The sequence below is a fragment of the Fulmarus glacialis genome, unplaced genomic scaffold, assembly GCF_000690835.1.
Source record: "Fulmarus glacialis isolate BGI_N327 unplaced genomic scaffold, ASM69083v1 scaffold5951, whole genome shotgun sequence".
NCBI lineage: Eukaryota > Metazoa > Chordata > Aves > Procellariiformes > Procellariidae > Fulmarus > Fulmarus glacialis.
The window spans coordinates 1-23,756 of record NW_009192074.1 but is presented as its reverse complement, the minus strand read 5'-3'; the positions used below and the strand labels follow the sequence as shown (position 1 = coordinate 23,756).

At 43.0% G+C, this 23,756-nt stretch overlaps 1 protein-coding gene across 1 annotated transcript; it reads right to left on the bottom strand.

Annotated features, from left to right (window-relative positions):
- Window positions 1–797: 797 nt before the first annotated feature.
- PCBD2 (pterin-4 alpha-carbinolamine dehydratase/dimerization cofactor of hepatocyte nuclear factor 1 alpha (TCF1) 2) lies at window positions 798–21,358 on the bottom strand (the record flags this gene model as incomplete). The annotated part of the gene is made up of 3 exons (XM_009586920.1): window positions 798–893; window positions 2,376–2,456; window positions 21,227–21,358. Coding segments are annotated over 3 exons (309 nt in total), but the record flags the coding sequence as incomplete, so codon positions are not given.
- Between the last annotated feature and the right edge of the window lie 2,398 nt (window positions 21,359–23,756).

Here is a 23,756-nt window from a genome sequence, read left to right as displayed (position 1 = left end):
CGCTGACCCAGCCCAGCCAAGCACTTAAGCACATGCTTCGTTTAACAATGTGAGTGCTGGGAGCTCGCTGGGATTTTTTTGTATTTGCTGGACCAGAGCTAAAGTTTTCAGCAACTGGAGGATCCAGCCCTGCATCTCAGACGGCGAACGGTTCTCAAGCACGCAGCAAGACTTTTGCTGGGTAGAGCTGCTAGGCTGTGGGTGCCAAAAGGGCAGGTGAGTTTGAAGAGCCATCGGATAAGCAGAGAATAAACACCAAAATGCAAAGCTGGATGAGCTGCAACCTCAAGCAAAGATCATCAGCTGCTTGCGCTACTCTCACCAGCATCCCTCGCGCCTGCCACCGGTCCCTGGCAGAGGTGGGGGTACCAAGCCGAGGGGGCTGACCCGGCCCAGCTGCTCTTACGCTGTTCGAAGCGCAGAGATGTACACATCTATAGGAGGGAAGCGGCCGGGCACAGGGCAGGCTCGTGGCGGGGGCGTCCTTTTTTTTGCTTGGGGAACACCGACACGTGTGTGTGGGCTCCTGCTTCATTCCAGCTCGTTTTAGTTTCTAGAAAAGGATTATTCAAAACTTATTGGTTGCTGCTACATGCTCAGGCAGAGCCAGCAACAGCAAAGGACAAGCACAGGCATCCAGAGGGGTCTCGGACTAAAAGGCAAAGCAAGCTAAGCCACTCTTTCTACAAAATATCTTGTCCCAGGGGTTTTGTGAAATCAGGGTTACAAGGATTGAGGGACTCCATTTAAACACAAAATGTTGGTTGGACGCTGTATTAAAACGTTTTATGTCTTTGTTACACCGAGGCAGCAGCTTTGTCAATAAACTGAGCCAGCTTCACATCTCTCTTGGTCAGTCCACCGCAGTCGTGGGAAATCAGAGTTATCTGAACCTGTCAAAAAGGAGAAGAAAGGGGTTACAAAGCCATTTTGTAGGCTGAGCAGCAATTCAACGGGAACACCGCGTGTCTCTGTAGTGAACCGGTTTTAAACGATGCTCCCTGCAAGCAGCGAGCTGGGCGCTCACTGCTCACGTAAACCAGAAGACGCTGGAGGTGAGGAGGCTTAACAGAGCCTGCAGTCTAACCAAAGCGAGCCCCTTCGCAGAATAAAACAGGCGTTGCATTCTTGGATTTCATCCAAGAAGAGGTGTCCGATTAAATGACTCATTCTTTACACGTAAATCCCACGGATCGGTTTCACGAAGAACCTGGGCCAGTGACCAAGCTGCCAACAGCGGAGCCAGGGGCTCACGCGTTTTGTTAAAAACCAGCACCCTGAAGGTGAAAAAATTGTTGAGCTTGTTGCAGATTAATTTCAAAAAGAAAAACAAACGGACTGGTGCATTTTGCTATGACGCAGCTGCCTGCACGGGTTTGTTTAGACTAAGCCAGATGACGAGCTGGGTGTTACTTCGTCTCGCCTTTGACTGAGATTTTGGGAAGAGAGAAGAGAAAAAAAAAAAAAGATAAATTCTGAATATTCTGGAAAGCCAAGAAAATCAAGAAGAGTAGGTGATCAAGACTTTGTCCGCTGATCATTCAATGTCCCTTTTAACAGGGTGACCTGAAGGGCTGCTGAGGAGGAGCCTGTGCTGGGATGTCTCTGCTAGGGGAGAGGTGGGGATGTCCTGCTCTGGGGGTGGTGGTTCCCAGCCGCAGGCTGCTTGTCCACATGTCCTTTTGGTATATTTTTAGTGGGATTGCCATATATTCGCCAAATGCTAAAACAACTCGATACAATGCAATGAGAAGTATTAGAAAATAAAAATAAAGGGAGAGCAATAATTTCCCCTTTCACACAGCACCTTTCATTCGAGGGTTGCAGTATACCTGTAACCCTTGTAAATAGGAGACCACCATCAGTTAGGTAATATTATAAACAAATTTTATAAGCTGCTATGTTGAGACACAGGAGCCTACAATTTTTTAAAAAATCAAACTTAAATTGAGACTGCCAGGCTCCCTTTTAGGTACCTACACATTGACAGTCTGCTACCCTACACCGCTGGGCTCCCAACTTGTTGCACAGAAAGGAATGAGAGTTGGTGAGTAGTTTCAAAACAGTCGTTTTATTCAGGTTGGCCAAATAAGAGTTTAAAGGCTTCTATTTCATTTTTAGATCTCAGCCAGAGAGGTGAAGCGACAGGTCCAAACCATGGGGCTGGTAGCAATCACAAAGAGCTTGATTCCTGATTCCTCACCACTACAAATATCTCAGCATCTCTTTAAAATCTCAAATCTCTTTAAAAAGACACAACCGCTTTCCATTGCCTTATCTTGTATATAAGCTACAAAAAAAGGCAGAGAGTAAGGGCCAGTGGTTTGGTCTCCTTAACTTGCCATGCCTGTAACTAGGGCTGGGGAACACGTTACCTTGCTGTAGACATTAAACCATTCCGGGTGGTGATTCATCTTCTCTGCTTGTAGAGCAACACGCGTCATAAATCCAAAAGCCTAAGGAGAGAAAGAGCAAAGAGGAAAATACTCCTCCACCTGCCAGGACTGGCAGCACATCTGCAAGATTCACTCCAAAATCTCAAAAACTCCTAGAGATGCTCCAGGTTGCTGCAGCTCGGGTTTGTGTGTGTTGGAGAAGCATTTCACCTTCTCATGCCACCGACGCATTTCCTGAGGCTGCTGAAAGCATCCCCTTCAGAGCTCGGGAAATCACTCTGCTCAATGGTACTTACTCCAGGATTCGAAGCCATTCCGTGAGAGCAACGACTTTACCTTTGGCATCCAACAGCGATTTTAAACATCCATCCCAAACCCCTCATCCCTTACTGCATCTTAGAAACGTGCCGTCTCTAATAAAGCATCACGCCACAGTATTCCTGCACTAGACAGATACCCATTCTAGAAACACATTCTTTCACTTAACTGATTTGCTATTTATTTTCCTGGGGGTGGTGGGTTTCCCCCTCTGCTTTATGAGAAAATATTTTCCCTTAAAATGAGTTAAAATAGGTTTCCCAATCCTCTGCCCCTATATTCTCCCCGACATGCTCCCCCAGGGCGCAGGTTTTATCACAGGCTCAAGAAGAAAATAATAGCAGGCGCTTGCCAAAATACTTAGGAGCAAATCACTACATTATAAAGAAAATTAGAATGTCCATGTAAATCAAGAACACAATTACACAGCGGGGCCCGAAGGGCCTCAGTGCGTGAGCAGGACACCTCTAAGTCAGCGGGCTTTGTTCGTACCAAGCTCCATCCATCGGGGTTCAGGACCTGAATTAACATGCAAAGCAAAAGTAACATCCACGTTATAGTCTGGTTCATATTATAATACAAGCTCAACAAAACCCTACCTGATTTAGGTAGTTTTTTAGTGCTAATTTATGGAAGAGAATGTATATAGCCCGCATTCCACCAAGCGATGGCCGTTTCAAACAAACATGTGGTCAATGAATAACATATAATGGTTGATAATAGTTTCAGTCTTTTTTCCTCTGACAAATTACAAAAACCTTCAAGTAAAAAAAGAATCGGTGCCTGGATGAAGTATGACTTTGTTAGTCGCTTTGCCAGTCAAATGAATGCAAACGTTATAATCAGAGAAAATCATTCCAATGAGGTTTGTCATTTGGAAATCACCAAACTGTCAGCAATTAAAAAGCTTTTTTCTTTGACCCAAGAGCATTCCAAATTTCGGTAAAATCTAACTTCCCTTGAAGCTCTCGCTTGGTTTAGTTTTACTTCGAGTGAACAATTACTTTTAAAAATTTGCAAATGTTTCAGCAGCACGCTTTGAAGCGGAAAGCTGCAAGTTGTGCATTAGATGTTAGCAATGATTTGGAACACTCCTGCATTAATAGTTCTAAAAGAGATTTGATTTCAAAGTTTTTAGAGTGTCCGTGGGCTTAATAGGAATGCTATTTCCAACACAGCAATCTATACACAGAAATGTCCCCAAAAGCTTAAAACGGCAATTGCATCTGCAACTAGATTGCCTTCGGGCAAACAAGCAGCAAGGGCAAAAATACATGAAATTTATGAAAACCCTACCAGGTTCATGTACGCTCTACCAGTGTCTGTCTGTCCATCCCATATACCTATGTACATATACAGGTTACACTACACAAGCACAATTCATTGATTGTGTGACAATAATCATCGCTGCGACCGAAGGCAGACAGAGCGAACTACGCAAGCAAACGGGTCTACTAAATTAATCCGCTCTGCAGACCTTCCTTCACGCCTTCTGACGACAAATCCTCCCGACGGGTGGACCACCAAATCCTCTCCCATCAGTGGACCACCACGCCAACCCGCTGCCTCTTCCCCCCAGACAGCAGAAAATCTCCAGCTGGATAAAACACTCATCGGTCTTAACACTGTTCATCTTCCCGAAGAGTGCTCAACTTGGGGCTGTCCGAGTCACGAAAAGGAATTAATTCTGGCGCAGAGGACCCTCCCCGGGACAGCTCCTGCTGCTCCTGGCTCCAGCTGACCAGCGCTGTCCCAGCCAGGGCGAGCTGGTGCGAGAGCGAAGGACGAAGCACGCACACCCGCCAGACATGCCCGCCTTTCTGCACGCCCCGCTCTGCTCAGAGACGTTCTCCCTCATTGCACATTACCCAAAGCAACTTACTTCTTGCGTTTTAGTTTATCTTAATTATACGCAAAAAAAGTATCTTCCATTAAGAAAATGAGCTACAGTTCTACCAAGCAATTTCACCAGCGCAATCTCCATCAAGGTCCTAAATACTTCCTTTGCTAATTAAATGAATTGGAACGCTATTGTTTATGAATCACCTTTATATTTGTAGAGCCGTAACCTTTCTTTGGGAAAATACAATTGGCTCTGGAAGGAAAAGATATTTAGGTTTGATTAGATATGAAAACACGATTACATAAAATCAGTTTGGACATTTCTTCACGTCTTGAAACTTGATCGGTAATTTGGTCTAATTGGTGATCAAGGAAACTATCTTGTGATCAATTAAAGTAATTACCACATTCCGGCAACACAACCAACCTTAATTTGAGCAGGAGTCTGCACTTCTTCAACTTTAATTAAAAATAATGAAAATTATTAAGCAGTCTGCAGTGCAAGATCATTGTCAAGACTGCATTGGTGGGCAGAGTTTATCAGACCATCACACATTTCTTGATGAAAGTGGGGCGAGTACTTTACTCGTGACAGTAAGACCCAACACAATCTTGGCTTTCCCTATATTAACAACAGAGTTCTGCAGCCCCTCGGCCCCTAATGAGAACTTTTTCAGATTTTTCCTTGAAAAATAAAAAGAGAGGAGAAAGAAAGGACTTGCACATTTTCTAGAAACCATTACAAAGTATTAAAAGAGACTTTGATGTGCTAAATATTATAAAATATTCTGATCTTTCAGTAACAGGCGTATTTTCAACCTAATCCTTTTAGGACATTTGGGCTAAAATAACACCCAGGCATACAGGTTATTCTAAAAAAAATTCATCACATCACCCATGGCAGACTGCAAAATCCTGTAATGAACCACAAAGAGGACTAAAACAAGTAACGAGTGAAGCAATTCTGCACAGACAAGGAGATGCCTTGGGTGTGCCAGTACGTCTCTTCCCTTCATGTCTTTTAAGATCGTGAAAGAAGGAACTAAAACTAATGGTGTTTCAGTCGTAACATCACTTCTAAACTGGTTTTTAAATACTACCAGCCACAGCATGTCTCCATGAGATAAAAATCAGGGCTACTCTTAGAAGAACAAATTAACGTAATAAAGTAAAAAAAACCCCAAACTTTAAAAAATTCAGCTATCATATAATGTTTTGGGACTGGCCAAACTGCTTTTGAAAGCGACAAAATACACCACCACAAAATAAGACTTAATGCGACTTTTGTTGCCCGAGAATGGGAAAACCAGGGCCAGACACTTTGCTGTCAGAAGTGGGAGGAAAGATGAAATTCCATCCGCCCCTCTGCACCGCACAACGCTGCACGGCTCTGGGAGAACCGCGGTATCCCGGAGCTAATCTGCTATTATTCTTCCTTTCACACTTCTTAAGCAAGGAACCAATTCATCTTAATACTTTTTAAACATGCTGCTTTTGTACAATGCTTGCCAACATTATCTTGATGAGTTATACATCAAAGGAACACAGGTCGCTATGTCGTGCTCATACATCACCCACCCGCGAGTCCCCAGTGATGGATTACTCCAGTGCATCTCCAGAACAAAGCAGCTGACAGTACTTGACTCAAAAGTGGAGATATTCAAGAAAAACAGCTGAAAAGCTCAACAATATAACCATACACACTTTTTATTTGTTTGTTTTAAAATGCGTACGCTATGAAGAGCGTACCCGGGCTTCTTAAATCCTTCGGACGCTCAGCCAAGGAAACCATATGCTAATCACAAGTACATTAAGGTTTCTGCCTCCCATCTGTCATTATAACGCTGGAGGTAGCATTAACCTTGACCTTCTGCAGTGCAAGGGCTACCTGTCTTCCCTTCCCCACCCACCCGGGCTGCATCTGTATCATTTATCAGTGGGAAATGAATAAATAAAACAAGTTAAAGTGACATTGTCATACAAGGCAAGAGATTTGCTTTCACACATTTGCTTTCCATCCACCCAAGTCAAAAATACCCTTGCGCACAGCACATAGCACGTGTTCTCCTTAGCAGTTTGACACTTATAACAACAATAAACTCAAATCATTAAGGTTCACTTCCAAACTGCCGAAGCTTTCACATATCCAGCTGACGTTACTACCCAACAGTGAGCTACGGGCCAGCAGATAAAAGGAAAAAGCTCTGTAATGTCGAGCTATTTTAAGTTATGTTTAGCTAGTCACGAGGGTTTGACTTAATCTCATGACATTTTCTGTTGTGTTCTCAAGAAAAATCCAGGGTTTGTTTTATTTTAATTCTATTTACTCCATTAAGAAAGACTTCTACCTTACAATATGCAAAAATCATCTCACCAGGCCACACTCTTAATCTGAAAGCGACAACATAGTTAAAACACAAAAAAAGAGGAATCCAACGAGTATTTAGGAAGGTGACGGCAGCACAGGAGGACAGGTATATCATTCTGTAAACCACATGCCCATTTTGGGATTCTTCCCTGTTGGCATCATCGTCCTGCCTGAGCCATCCCCAGGGACACCGGATCCATCTGGCATTAGGTATTTTCCTCTTTTCTTCTTTTTTTTTTGGTCCTGTCTGGGTTCATCCACGACATAAACCAGGGGAACATCTTCCCATGCTCTTCCCCTTTCTAATACCATTCCAAGAACAGCAGGACAGTCCTTAAGAACACAACTAAATCATGTCCCAAAACGGAGCTAAACTCAGATCATTCACGTCCCCATCTCTCCGGTGAGTGCCAGCAAGGGACAAGCCGGCTCAGGCGTCGTGCCTGCGTTTCCCTACTCCCTCCATCCCACCCGAGACGGCACGACGTCTTGAAGGTGAACAACACCTAACAAATCACAGGTAGATAAATTTTTAGTGTTTTTTTCTCTTTAATAGCTTGAGCTTCAAAATATGGTGAAAGCAGACAACCTTCCCGTTCTCCAAGCACCGCTCAGGACTGGGGAAAGCAGCACTCCGAACTCTGAAAGATGCTAATAAAGGGAAAGGATGGAACAGGAATACTACCAACACACTGGCATGTGCTGAGATGCCATTTCTGTCTTCGTAACAAAATGTGAAACTAAAAAAACCCCACAACTACAATTTCCAACTGAATTGTCCATGCTTTTCTGCGTTTATCATATCCTTTTAAAATGCAGAGCTGACTGCTCGCATCCCCCATACTTATCTGCACACATCATTTATACAAAAGCGAAATGCTGCTTTGCTCTCTAAAAAAAGTTACCTATTTAAATTCACATTATAGCTATAAACACTGCTTTCCATGTTAGATCTGCAGCGGAGTATGTGAAAACCTTTACACCATGTTCTACAAAGAACGCTGTTTCTGTCTCCCAACACTTGTTTACAATTATGTCGGTGAAGAAACTAGCTCGCCAGCTCTATATCAAACATTTTTGACAGCAAAAGCACAAACACTGATCTATTCTAAGTAGTTTGCCACTCTATGTAATCTTGGAAAAGGCATTCTTGCCTTTGATTCTAAAAATGTTTATACTTCATACATTATGCAAATAGTTTTTATACATTAAGAAATAATGCAAGCAAAGCTCAAGTTAAATTAAATTCTTCAACAATAACCTTGCCAAAGCACTGATTTTCCTATAAAAAAAATTATTCCAATTTGTTGATCTTACATTGGATGAAACATACTGTAACAATCTTCATAATTTATGTCCTGTTGGGACACTATGATTTAAAGTAACATAATACAGACCAGCATCACTGCTAATCTAAACCACCTGACCAGATAAACAACAGTTTCCCCTTCTCTCTTCATTGAGGGTATTTCTGTTTATTGTCATATGATTTACCAATTTGAAGAACATGAAGAATAAATGGAGGCAAAGAGAAGCGGAGCTCGGAGGCATGGCCTTTCCTCAATGGGGACGTTTCTCTCACAGGTACCGGTACAATGTCAAGAGCCGCGGGAGATGACAGAAGGCAATTTCAGGAATGTTGTCCCAGGAAAAGCCCAAGCCACTCCGAACTTTACACTCGCTCGGCACAATCTAGACCAGGTGCGGCACTAGGCGCGACACCGTCCTGATGATGCTCGAGATGCAGCTCTCCAAAAGAGCTCCGACTCAAGGGCTTCATCTCCCAAGCTCAGCAGTGACCTAAGCTATGACATCACTTCGTCATAAAGCAGGTGCAAGCGTAATTTGCCCCATCTGAGATTCAACTGCTCTGAAAAAGAAATGCAGATTTTCTGCTAAGGCCAAGGGATACGGGGATCAATGCAAGAAGAGGGACTAAGAGGAAGGTAGAGAGCACTGACCTGCTTTTAAAGCCTTCTCCTTGCTTTGCGTTCCTCTTCCCCTCGTGCTCGCTAAGTGTGTGAAATAGCCTCATGTGCAATCTGCACGCCAAACCTCAACTTTATCTTTTCTAAGCCTGTTTATATAAAGATTTTCGTAACTGCCGAATTCAGACCTGTTTTTCTCTTATTGGTGATAATACGATACAAAATGTTACATCTATTACCTCTTCTTCCTCGTCACATCTTGACTTTTCCAGCAGCCTCGGATCATTTTTCCTATTCTCATTTTTATTACTGTAAGTGATTGCACCTGGATTTCATGAACAGAAAGCAGATAATGTGCTCGGTGATTCAATGAACAGACTTCACGCCAAAATTAATCACCTATTCCACCAAAAAGATTTATAAACTTGATGGAGTGGAAGTGAGAGAACATAGAGATGCCTTAAAGCAGCATAAAAACTTCTTTCCGTGAGTGATAAAAGTTTCAAGCCTAGACTCCACTGGCTCAATACAAACTTATTACAAAATACATTCATTTGCTTATAGGTAGATAAAAATAATTATAGTTGCCCATAAAGACTACTGCAAAATAAGTAGAAATCCTAAATCCCAACCAAACCTGGAACAAGGTCCCGTGATATTTGTGATACATCACTTCATATAGAAACATTCAAAATAAATGTGGCGGGTTTTTTCCCCCAGTTCCAGTTCCTTAGCACTCTAGGTAAACATAGCCCATAAATATTATTTTATTTATTCCAAAATGTAGCTCTCTAAATTAGATTTTAGAGAAAAAGAAGGAAAATAATCCCACGTTTCAGGACTGAACTAGAACATGGAAGAAATCCTCCAGCCACGTAGTCAGCTAAATGTAACTCACTACCTCCCAAGGCATTTTTGTGTGCTTTGTGCTCAAAAAATGGAATATAAAGGTTGCACTTAGGAGGTTTACACCAAATAAAATGGCTATTTCAAGAAACATGACTTTTTTAAATGAACTTTTTGCACCCTACCTAAAAACATTAAATAATACAGCGAAGCCCCCATTAACCGAGCACCTGCTAAAGCAATCAGTCACTTAAAATAATAAACTCTCTTGGCTGCGCAACTGAAAGAACAATGATAATTTTACTTGTTAAAGCAAATGTTTGGCCCAGCAAATCAAACCCCTGGCTGTACTGTAATAAAGCCATCACACAAACCACTATAAAAATAAACTAGTAACAAGGTGCAGTTAGTCCCCAGTTCCAACCTTTTGAATTCAGGCACCTCCGCTCACCGATGTGCTTCGCGCTGCACAAGGACGCTGCCGCTCGGGCAATAAACCATCCTCGATCGCACGGTGCCAGCCCACGACATGAAGCCATTGTAAAGCAGACCAAATAAGAATTAATTTATGTGAATGTACCACTTCAAAAAGGTGCTCAAGTCCTCCGACTTTTATAGAGCTCGGCTATGGTGTAGCAGAACAGAGTTATTCATTATCCCATCGCACCACGTTTTGGATGGAACAGACCTGGCTACAGCAGAACAAAATGCTACTGTTTTCCCCCCATGTTTCTTTTTACTCATATGCGAAGGAATGATTTCATTCTGTAGACATGAAAATGAAGTTCACATGCCATACATGCTCTTGATAACATAGGGAGCGCTCAGACAAAGTTTTCCTTGGTCTTTTGGCCAAGCTTACACATACTACCAGTTCAATATCCAAAATCTCCTCTGCTGAGTATCCAAGGGCAATCATATCCTGCCTCTGATAATCCTCTAAATCTCTGCCATTTATGATCCTAAGAAAACATCAAAGAGCAGTAAGAAAGGCATTGCTTTATGATGGATTAAGAGAAGATGCGGCTGGTCTCATGACCATTTCATCTTCCACTATCCTCCTACCCAATACACTGTCAGCTTTTTTTTTTTTTTTTTTTTTTTTTAAGACAAGGTCAACAATTCAAACACACGACAGAGAAATCACAATGGAGGTGTGAGGAATTTGGAGAGGTCTTCCAATCACCCTTTGGGCCAAGCCAGAATCTAAAAAGACTTAATGCTATGAAATAAAGCAAACCGAGGAACATTTACTGCAGATCCAGTCAGGGAATCACTTCACTCAACTGAGCTGCTGAAAGCATCCTGCTGTATTGTCAGAATGGGTCTTCATGTTTGGATGCCTCTTATAGTAGAAGAGAGTAGATGACACATGGGGGCAATGAACTCAGCAGGAGACTTACCTGGGCCAGCACTGGTAGGCTTTTAATTTATATTGCACTATAAAATTCAAGTATTATTATTTTGAAGACAGGTATTTCAAGTCTAGAAGTGACAGATCCTTTGAAGAAAGAGTAGGAGAGAGCATGCATCTTCCCAGAAGACATATTTCTCTTCGGGGCATCCTTCAACCTCAGAGCACTTGCGTACCTTGCCTGGTTTGCCAAGCCCACTGTTCCCTATATGATCTGTAGGTCACCTAGACCCGTGCTTCATCTCCTGTCTCCGGTGTGTGGAAAAACGTCCTTCAACCTCAGAGCACTTGCGTACCTTGCCTGGTTTGCCAAGCCCACTGTTCCCTATATGATCTGTAGGTCACCTAGACCCGTGCTTCATCTCCTGTCTCTGGTGTGTGGAAGAACAGCTGGAGCAGGTCATGGAGAAATGGACAAAGGCAGCTAGTTAAGTTACTTTATTAAGAACCAGGCTCACTTAACTGCCAACAATTTAGATAGACAACCTATACCGAGCATTTTCAACTGTCTTCAGACCCCTCCGTGTGCTCCAAGCACGTGCCTGGAAGTGGCAGAGTACATCCCATGTGCAGTATTTTGAGAGGTTCCATGGGTTTTTTTGTTGGTTGGTTTTTCACTAAGACACAAGGGTTCCCCTGGGCAGCCCACACCATTTGTACACCGGTACACCTGGGAACAGAGACGGGCTCACCTGGGGAGACAAACGCTAATTCTGAGTCCTCCAGTGAACGTCAAATTTCTTTTAGAAATTCATACGAGCACACCACAAAGGGAAACCCTTTGAACACCTCTGTTTTTTTATTACATTGGGCATTACAAGACGCATGCATAAACACAACGTCCTGGGCTTGTACAGCTAACAGTATTTTTGCTTGCTATGAGCACCCACCCACTGTATCACGGGATAAAGATTCTCCCAACTAGGGACACCTTGGTCACACACAGACATATATTTAACTGCCTACTGTTATTCTCATCACAGCATGAGGAAAATCACACTAGATGATGAAATCAGGACTTCCCCCTCTGATACTAGGACTAAAAACCGTTTTCCTACGAAGCACCCTTAGCACTAAACAAACCCCGTGGTGCGGTGCTGGCTCAGCACAGGGCTCCCCGCTCATCAGCGCGTTCCCCACCAAACCCCTCCAAGACATCACAGCCAGCTTTATGTTTGTCCAAAACAACTTTTCATCTCAGCCCAACAAAATTAAAGGAAGAAAAGGGCAAGGGGAAGAGGAAGAAGGGAAGCTCTGCCCCAAAAAACCTATGTGAAGCTGGTTTGCAGCTTTATAAAAAAAGAATGAAAAAAAATTACATTCGCCTCACCCCGATAAACTGCGGGCCTGCCAGTGGCTTTTCAGAGCAGATGTAACGTTTTAGCCAAACGTGATTGTTTGTGAAAGAAATAATTCTGATCAAAACCCGAAATTGCAGCCAGCAGAAGCGCTGCACTTCATCACGTTAATCCGCCCTGACGGGGAGCGGCGAGCGGAGATTCCTACTGCGAGAGGAGCAGATGCGAAAGGTCAGCGCTGGCCCGCGACTTCAAAACCCTTAACGTGTAAAACAGTGTGCATTAAAGCCTGAAACGGCTCACTGCAGGATTAACGGATGTCCGCTAAGTGGGTTTGATGTGCTTTTGGCAAGTAATGGTTAATTTTTAAATAGGGGCATTGTAGTTTTGTTTTAGTTTATTCTGCCAGCCAGAGTCCATTTTTAATTACAATTGCAGAGGATAATATCCCAAAGTGTGTCTCTCCTTCATGGGAGAAGGAGAAAGTGAGAGCTGCCAGCGTAAAAGGCAATTAACGGTTTGAAAACGTAGCTGGGCGTTATTCCAAAAGCAAGGGGATGCACAAGGTTAAACAACCAAGACCGGGAGATGTGCTGTTTGCATTTAATCAGCATCTTTCCAGCACCCCCATAAAAATAAATCTTAATGCATAAAGAGTTGCAAGCCACCAGGTTTCCTTAACTGAAAAGGTAAAAAATTACTCTGAGTGACCATCTTCTTCAGAAAAGACAACATCAGTCTTATTGGCACTTTCCCAAATGAAGGTGTCCAACAGAATTCAAAACCATTGAATTTTCCATCCATTTTCCAAAGGTGGTTTAACAAGGAAAGAGCCCGAACTGCAGTTAAAATCAAGTCAACCTGCTCACATTTGCTCTCTTTCGGTACGAATGTACGGCAGCCCTGCCCGCACGGCTGATAAAACGTTTGTTCTCTTTAATTCAAACAGAGTGAACAATCAATTTGTACAGCTGAAAAAAAAGGAGAAACATTTATTCTACTCTAAATCTACAAGACAGCTTGTGAAATCCAAAAGGCATTTTGACAAATAATTTCTTTTGCACTTTCAGATCAATGCATGCAACAAGCATAAGGCAAATGCTGTAATAATTTTTACTTGAGTGATAATAAATCCATCTTTTAAGGAAAGCATTTGTATTAGAGCCAACTGGAGAGCAGCCCAAAGGTCAGCTGGGCAGATTTAAGCAGTGGCCTGCTTAAATAGAGATACAACAGGTCTACTCAGTGGGGCAAACTCAGCAATTAGAAATGCAACCACCCCAATAATTATAATGATTTATTCTAAGGAGAAATATGACCTAGCTCATGGAGAAAATGGGCATCCCTAATTACAGTTAAGTCACAAGAAAAATTAAACTGATGCAACTTCTACGAGACCTGGGATGGGACATCTTGTATTTCACCTCCGCTAGAGATGAAGGACACACGCCCACTCTGTCTCTTCAGTTTAAACATGATTAATTGTATTTAAATATGATTAATGTTGTGACATTTTAAATAATCCTGGCAGCCTGATACTGGTGGTACCAGCACGATGACACCGGTCCTGTGACTCGCCGCAAGCAGATGGGACGCGAGGGCGGTGGGATCTGTACACACAGACCCCGGCCAAAGAGGAGAGAAGATACCCCGCAGTACGAAGAGGAGCAATCACTGCTCATCGCCCGCCTGACTCTTATCAGGCACAAATGTCTCACATGCATTACAAGCGGGAAGTTGTAGTGAAGGGACTGAAGGACAAAACAACGGTTCCCAGACATATAAGGAAAGGCTAAATTTCCTTATATGTGAAGGACTTAAAAGACATAAGAGGCTGCTGATGCACTAAGACAACTCTATTTAAAACAGAAAAATGTTGCCAAGTGCAAAACTTTGCTTTGAAAAGTGTCTTTAGCACTGGCTGACTTTACACGTGGTTCTGTACCCTGCCAGCCACACTGGCCACGAGAAGAAAAGAAATCCTGTCTTTCCCAACTCCCCGCACCAAGGATTTAACTTCTGCCTAGATACAACCCCGTTACGCATTTCCACCACTACGGACTTCCTAGCTTTGCAGAATTTCCCACCGCTAGCTGCCAGGTACCTGGAAGCATCATTGGAAAGAGGACACGCTGATCAGGGCACCAGTGCCATCTCCTCCTCCTCCAAGGGCAGGGAAGGATACTCGTAAGCTTTCAAACAAGGCTTCTCCCCAGGACTTCTCCTTTCATCTCACCCAGAGCCCGAGCTCCCTGCCTTCCGTGGGCAGTGGTGTGGGCCCGTGGACCGTGTCCAGGTCCCGCAGCTGCACCTTGCCCCTCCGACCCGCCGACTCAGAGGCGAGAGTGTAATTTACTCAATCACAAGAATAAACTCAAGGAAGATGTGACCATCCAGGAATCATACAGTTTTACTGTGCTCCGCTCCGAGACACTTGAGCCAGTTCATTCACTCCATTTCAGTCTGCAGGTTAACCTCTGCCAGTCCCAAAAACTTCACTATCAGTTTCTAATAAAGGAAAATGTCAACAGGCAGATACGCCAGAAATTCATTATTTTCAGATACAAAGATTTTCTCAACTCTGTAAATCCACTCATAAATAATTCTGATTTATTGTAAATCGGTTATTGTATTCATAAACGCAGGGAAGTTAGCGAACAACATAACTACCAAACGAAATACTTTCATAACTTTGCAGGTGCACAAATCATAGCATATGGGAGAGGACTCAAAGGATAATGGAAAACGAAGCAGTTTAGGAAAGACTATATGAAAACCAGCACCTACCTAGGCGGATAAAAAATATAATTTATTTTCATTCGACAGGCAATCTAATGCAAAATTCTAGCAGAGGGAGCAAGCAGACCGATACTACATTAAAAATAGCAATTCCCCCCCAGACGAATGAAAACAGGTTCGTCTTTTGGTTAGTGCAAGTGACAGTCAGAGGCTGAGGTCGCTCAGGCTTTGAGGTTAAACACAACTGACATAAGCTGCACCTGAATCCAATCAGTCCCCGGGCTCTGAGAAGATTCACACGCAAGGACTAAATTTGTCACAAATGGGTTGGTTTCCGATCCTCCTGTAGCCAACTTGCTTTATTCTGACCCCCATTTAACAAATCAACTTAATGGGCACTGGGAGTGCTATAAAACTTAACAATGGAGTGATTTTAACTTTTAAAATACAGTTATGAAGCAAAATGTTGGAGAGCTCCTTCAATACTGGAAATCAAATTAAATCTAGACATTTTTTAACAGTCTTGACAGATATAATCCTAGTTACCATGTAAATTTATGGTAAGCTGCTGTGATATTAGCCACAGGTGCTACTTTTAATATATGGCCCGCATCTGGCTGGGAATAAAATTTCTCAGAGGACTGAAAATGACCTCACTATCAGACAATGGAGAAGAAAAAAACCCACAAGACCGCTGTGGCATATAAAAAGCTGGAGATGTGGTCCATAACCGAATATTTAACATAAAATTCATTTTAACTCTGCAGATTGTAGGTTAAAGGGTATTATGTTTTCAATACGTAAAAGGCGTGGACATATTTCAGCCAAACAGCCAAAAGTTTCAGTACATAAAGCGGCAATGAAATACACTGCCTACGTATATAAAAACAAATTTTCCAACCTTTGATCAACACAGAAGATAGAGCAACGTGCTGGGAGTAGAAAAAGGAAGTATTGACACAGATTACATGACAAGGACTGGCACCAAGTACCATCATCAAAACAAAGAAGGAGCATTCGCTGCATATCCTACCAAATTCGTTCGGATGTGGAATTGTGATATTACAACAAGGATGATCAATTTAAAGGGGCAAATCTGAGCATGTCTCTCTACAACTAAAGGAAAATAATTGGCATTTCAATGAGGGGGGGAAAAAAGGCATCTACCGTAACATGCTCTGTGTGCTTTTTTTTATTCCTGGATTTCAAGCAAGAGAGCTAGAAAATTTGGAAAGGAAATGCAAAGTGCGAATAATAATTTATTTAACCATTCCAGGTTTTTTGCACATCTTTAAGTTCTCAAAAGCCCACAGTCCACAACTACAACGAAACACATGTGCTTCTACTCTCGCTACACACCATCCTCCAAAGCGTTTCCTTACCGTCCCCTCTGCTCAGGCTCATCTTTCGCCTGTGTCCTGTAGCCCCAAAACACAAAATGTATTTAAAATAGCTTTTAAAACTCTTAGAGCATTTGATTTCCTGTCATTTTATAAAATGAGGTCTTATGGAGACTTCCTACATGAATTTTTTTTTAAAAAACCACCTTAATTAAAAACTTACCCTATAAAAGAAAGCAGCTGTAAATGCTGAACCTGACCATCAGCAAACATGCCCACCTTTGTAATTTCCTAACTGCATTTTCTGCCTTTGCGTGATTACCTAAGGAAATGCAATCACACAGGCAGTTGCCCCTTAAACCCTCTGGTCAAATCCAACCAACTTTGACAAGAGACATGGAAGTCTCAAAGTTAAGACTTTCCTGCAAATTTGGTGAAAATGAGCAGCTGGGTAAAGGACCCAAACCGAGGGCTCAGCACTCATCACCCAGAGCCCTTCACAGCCGCCCGTCGCCTGCCCAGCTGGGACCAGGCTCGGGTAAAGGACCCAAACCGAGGGCTCAGCACCCATCACTCAGAGCCCTTCACAGCTGCCCGTCGCCTGCCCAGCTGGGACCGGGCTCAAGATGAACCTTGGGAAATTCAGATTTTTACGCGAGGTCTGTCCCCTTTGCAGGATCACCCCTCCCGAGGTGCACTGACCTGAAATGCCGAGAAATCCCAGGAAATTCCCGAGATACAGGCCAGGACATCGAGGTCCTCAGCAACCCTTCCCTCCCTCGATGACCAACTTTTAGCAAGTCGCAACATTTCTGCAGCTTCTTTTCTGAGTTTGCAGAACAATAACTGGGAGAAGTTACCGGCATGGTCTGGAGGCGTAAATTAACTTTCTATTCCGATTCCGAATTTTGCTTGGGCAGACTGGAAGCAGAGCGCTTGCTCCACAGCTGGAAGAGAAACATTTTGTTTCAGTAGCACAAAGACATGAAAGGACAAGAGTGTGCCTTCTTGATGCTACATGGTCACCCGAAGCCCTGCTAGTTGCTCTTCTCTTCCCTGCAGACACGGAAAAAGGTCCTGAATAAGCTCCCTGATGTGGCTGTGAGGTTTACGGAGGCTCACCAGCACCCAGACGCGTGGCAGGGCTCTAGACTTGCCATGCAGTGGTCTGAGCCCACGCGCTCTCCAAGACCTTGCTCACAGCCAGAGGTTTCCACCAAGCGCACACTCCCCGGTGAAAGCGAGCGCACCCAAGCAAGGGTCCTGGAGGTAAGATTCCGATTTTAACTCATCACTGCTTACCTGCTCTTCAACAGTGGCAATAACATGCAGCAATTGCAAGGCGTAAGGAGGAACAGATGCATTGGTGCGATCAGCACAGCTCTTCCAGACCAGGTGCTCTCCTCTACAGTCGAGTTGCGTTTGCATTTTTTCCCCCACTGTTAGTATATTTTAGGTTTTATACAAGATTCAGAACACCCACCCCCCAGGAGCCTGTCTCGTGCTGAAAGCAAAGGGAACACAGAGCAGCACCCAGCACCAGCGCTGCGCAGTCCAGGACGCCAGGACCGGTGCGTGGTGGGCACCCACAGCAACATAACTAACAAAGGGCTTTCAGCTGGGACCCCAGGCTGGTTTCAGAGAATTGTACCTCCAAAGCCCATTTTCATGAAAATGTATCTTCAGATTAACAAACAGCACCAGCTCTTTCAAGTTCGGGATTACAAACTAATTCCATAAGGCAGAAGTGTCATTAGCTTGTCAGCCTTACAAAGGCAGCCCATTGCTGATCGCTTTTAACCGAGCTAATCTCAGCCTGAAAGCTTCAGGAATCTAAATAACTCTTGTTTCACAGAAGTTTCATTTCATTCTCATGCTGAAAATAATATACATAAACCAAGCTCATGTCTACACATTTGCACGACTTTATAATAAAAGTTGTGTTTATATTCTTAACATCTGTTGACATACACAGACTTTGTAAACCTGGCAAAGATTTTAAAGCCACAGAATTTTCCATGCATCATGAACACTATCTGCGAGAAGCAATAAAAAAAAACAATGAATACATTAATCATACCAATATCATCTGCAAAACATAAATCTGAAATACCTTTCATGTCAGCTCAACTACTCTTTTTTCCTTTTCTTTTTTTTTTTTTTTTTACACACCTGATTTTACACCATCTGTAAAAGGGCAGCAGGAAGATCACCGAGGAAATTATATTTCTCAGTGCTCTGACTTTTACTAAATACTTGCACTTTAAATAATGGAAACAGAATATTTATTACATGAAATGAAAGAAGTTATATCTACAAGTTCCATTTTTTTCACTGCAGGACTAAATTCTCCTGAAGTACAATGCAGGTATAGCTCCGCTTTTGTCATTTGTTCCCTAGGTCGTAATAAACACAGTATTTACTAATAGTTATTATAAACATAAGCATCAATAAGCATACGTCCATAATTTTAATTTACTTTCAACTTATCGAAAGGCAAATACTTGCTCGCTAATACCAGCTCTGAACATCCCCTCGGGATCTGCACGTTGAGCCCCTCCCTGGACTACGATAACAGGAATGGCTTCTGCCCCCCGCAACTGCAGATGGGGACACCACAGCTAGTTCCTGCAAATCAGCAGGTGAAATTCTGCCTTCAGATATTCGCATATAACCTTGATCCAACCAGAGCTGCACAGAGGACCCATGGCCCAGCTTGTTCTCCCGGCTGGGCGCAGAAAGTTCAGTTTTGAAGCCAATTCCCAGCCTCTGCTCTCGTTTCTGCCTTACCTGACATCCGTGAAGGGCAACCAAGGATGAAAGACTGTACCAATATCTCCCAAACAATTCAGTGGCGTTTTTTTTTCTGAGTACCCTTTCTAAGATGACATGTACTAGAAGTATAAATGTATACTTCATCACTTACTAATAAGCATATTTGAATATACTCAACTTCCTATACTGGTACGTGCTTCATCAATCTTCAAATTAGGAAGACATATGGATATCCACCTATGTTGTAAGACAAATCTGCACAGTCAAAACCACACAACTTCGCAAACTTTTGCCAGAGCAATGGGCTTTCTAGATATCTGCTGGTGCAGCACACTGTTTTGTCTCTTGACCTGTCTGTTGGCACACCGCCTAAGTCCATCTGATCAAATTGACTTATTTATTTACAGTGCACAAAACCACTTTTATTAACTTTGGGGGAAAAAAAAGTAATTTCTAGTTGTGCTGAACCAACAAAGACTTTGACCATGCCCCGGCAGAGACGCTGTTTCATGAATATTCAAAGCACAAAGGCTGCAAATCTCAACTCTTCCAAGGGTTACTTCTATCTCATCGGTGTCAAGCGTGCTGGTCTCTCCTGGTTGCTCCAGCTCCAAGCTGCCTGCACATCTCACCAAGGTTTCATGTCAGCTCCCTCTCATGGGCTTCCCTCCTTCGTTGCCCTCTGAATTATCTGATACAGTTCTATTTGTTCTGTATTAATGTTCAGGTTTGAAGTGCAATTCAGGAAAAAAACGTACTCAGGGCTCCGGACGTGCTCCCTGGACCAGCACCGTCCTGCTTGTGAGCTGGATTTTTCCGCGGTTGTTTTCTCTTTTGCTTTTGCCCAGCTCAGAGGGGCTGGGAGAACCTCACCCACCTTCTCTCTACTGCCTAGGCTTTCCTTACCATGACAACTACTGTCTGAAACAGCAAAAAAAGAGCCAGCATTACAAATTGTTGTTTATCCAGCTCACTGTGATTTCCTAAAAAATCTTGGTCTGGGTTTAAGCACAGCCATGTAAATGAACAGCTCACAGCTCAGCTCCTGGTCCCCACACACACCAACAAACCCATGGCCTCCCAAAGCCTGGAGCTCGCTGCGTCCCTCCCGTAGTGAGGAAAAGAACCAGCTCAGCGAGAGCCATCGCCCGAACAAAACCCTGGGTTTCCTCTCCCACCCCAGAAAGTGCTCACCTCTCCTTCAGAAATAAAACGGAAGGGAAATGCATGCTCCTGGAACGTGACTTTTTTCTACGCAGTGTCAGAAGGCACTTTTTTTAGGGGAATGTAGCTGACCGCAGATCTCAAGATCAATTCAGTATTTCTAAAGCAAGTTTGTAACTGATGTCCAAGACGTGTTCTTGTGAGTTTGAAACGTCGCTCAGGATCCTGACTCCAAATAAAAACCCAAATAGCTCTAACCAGCAGTCTGCCATGCCAAAGACACTGTGAGATCAGCTACGACAATTCATTCAAGAATACACTAGAACTTTGTCTTCCTGCTTAGAAGGTGAAAAGTATCATTTTTTCCCCACTTTATTTGCCAAAAGTTTCTGTTCTTACATTTACCCATTTTTCTCAAGTTTTTCCCTGACAAAAATGAACCCCACTGTCCATCAGGTGTGTATTTCCAGCATTCATTTACGAGTGCTAGTAATGAAAAAAAATCAGGATCAAATATTATTTGTCTAATCCCATAGTACTGACCCTGACCTTGACCCTAACATTATAATCAAGAAATTGTAATATTAGAACAGATCTACTTAACAACTGTAAAATGGAATTAATTTACTCCACCTAATGAGATCAGAATCAGACAGCAATCCGTTGAGGCAAACCCAACAGGGTATCCACAAGGATACTCCCAAATTTCTGAATATAAGTATTTTCTCATCAGGATCATATGGAAATTAAAGCAATTACATTCCCTTTATATTAAAAGTGGTATATAACAATAATTACCTGATTAAAATTTTTGAAATTGAACTCTTTGTAGATGGCATCTCTTTCGCCTAACTCAGACCAGCCTGAAGCTTTGAGATCAAGTAAAACTTGGTTCCTCTCCTCTGTCGTCAACCAGTGAGACTGCGAAGACTATTGAGGAAACACAATACAAACATGACAGGAGTGAGGCTGAGGTTCTCTTTTGTACAACAATAAGAAAACCACGCCATGAAATTGTGGTTATGAATTGTAGAAAGGTAAAGAGGTGGAAAATTCACTGTGCAGTTTCTTACTGTTTATAATTTCACAGACCAGCATAACTTAAAACAGCCAAGAAACACCACTTTTTTTTGGTCAATTAAGTTCAGCTAAACGCTTTTGTACAAAACTAGCGAAGAGTGACAGGCTCCTTCACGGGAATGAACATGGTCACCAGCATACCCGTAGCTATCCCTTGTTCATCTGAATTAGCCAGATGCTGTAACAATTGAATTAATTTTCAAACATTCCATTCTGCCATATAAATAAAAGATTCTTTACATTATAAGCTAAATCTACAATTACAAGGCTAAAAGGGATATCAGGTTAATATCTGTAATTTAGAAGACAGAAGCAAAATAGGAGACTATTCTACATAACTTGTATGTTGCTATTCCTAAGAAAGCAGGAATAAATTTAAAGATAGCAAGCAACAAAGAGCTTTTTAACTAACAATGAAAAGAAAAAAAATCGACAATACAGACACAATTATGAGACACTACAAGTTACTGGTATAAGCACTAGATTCTGCAAAGCATGAATGTTTAAATATGTCTTATTTTAAGCAAAAGGAGTCCTTCTGAAGCCACTGGAAGCACAGACGTAACAGATTACACCCTCTGCTTAAATATCTGACTCAGTGCCTGAACCGTGCGTGAGGTCGGAGCCAGACCCAGAGACAGAGGAAAGTTCTATGGGGCGTTTGGAAGAGGTTTGACATTTTTCCTAAAAGCAGAGACTAAGGGCATGAGTGATTACTTAGACGATATATTCTAACAGATGGGTCTCAAATTCATATTATAAACGCAATGCTTTAATGGAAAGAACTTTTCTCCCCAGAAAAGCAAAATTCAGATTGCTTTAGTCTTTCTATTAGCAGGTAGCACAGCGTTGTGAGAACTTCCAGAAATTTTGCTCCAGAGCTTCACCAAGACATCAGAGGTCTGCAAGTACCCACCACCAGCTCAGGGTATTTTTTGCATTTGATTTGAGAGTTAGCGCTGGCAGCTCTGCTACAGAGACCGACAGGAGCCCCTGTGCCACCAGATGGGGCTGCGAGCCCGAGCAGAGCAGGAATTAATGCAATTAATGCGACCTCACCAAGGCTTCAAGATGCAGGACAGCCAAGGAGCAATGTTTTCACCAATAATAAGGGACAAAAAACCCCAAACAGCGTAAATCAATCTAACGGCATCACTGCCACTGCTTGTGTTCAGTTGGATACATCCAGTCCAAGAGATGGGTTTTACAGGTCCCAAAATGAACTAATTCAGGCTCTTCACGCTTCAAATACAACTTTGGACTTGCAAAAATACAAGTATCGGATTTGTTGTTGCTATAACTGCAGTTGCAGGCATGAATTTCTTACATTCTTCTTTTTCCAAGCATATACAAAAATTGCCAAAGCTAACGGCTCTCTTGAAATATATTATTTTATCTGGCAAGAAATGAAATTAGTAGGCTAATTTACAAATAATCATGGGGGTGTTTTTTTTTTGAGATAGCAAAGTCCAGGACCATGACCAGGAGGCAGCACAAAGTTCACTCCCCCGGCTGGCAGCAGAGATGTTCTCTGCTAGTTTTAGGGACACTGCAGCTACCTTCCTGAGGCCTCGCCTAGACACACAAGCGTTGATGAGACAATGTCGCAACTTGAAAGTAGATCATGCAGTTTTTAATAGAAATACGGAGACTGAGTTTGACACAGGCCCTGCATTTTGCTTAAGCGTAGGCTGCAAAGGCCACGTCCCAAGTTAGCCCCTTCAACACATCGCAACTACATTCAGAATTGTAGCAGAAAGCAGCGGGAACTTGCTTGTAAAAGGAAAAAGAGAAGGTGGGAGATGCCATTCGCACTTCCACAGTCACGCACCCACAGCACCACACCACGGGGCACAGCACAGCCCCCCCAGAAAGGCAGAGCCGTGCAGCGAGGCCAGCCCACATGCAAACATTGACTTGGCACACAAGAGAACTGCACCTGACCCACGACAGACCGACGACATGCTATCAAATGGCGGGTTTAACCTACTAATCGATAACGTTCATTTGGAAGAAGCTCAGGGGAAGAGAGTCATTAATTACATTAAAAAATTAGTACAAAATATTTCATGCTTGAGGGGTGAGGGTCTAAACCTGCGCATGCAATCAGTTATTAGCTTCTTGCAACAAAAAAATAATCAGCCATGCGGCGGAACGGCCGTGGGAAAAGGGGCAGGAGGGACGGGTGGCTGCGCCCCGAGCACGCGGGTCCGTGGCCGGCTCCGTGGGCGGCCCCTCCCTGCCCAGC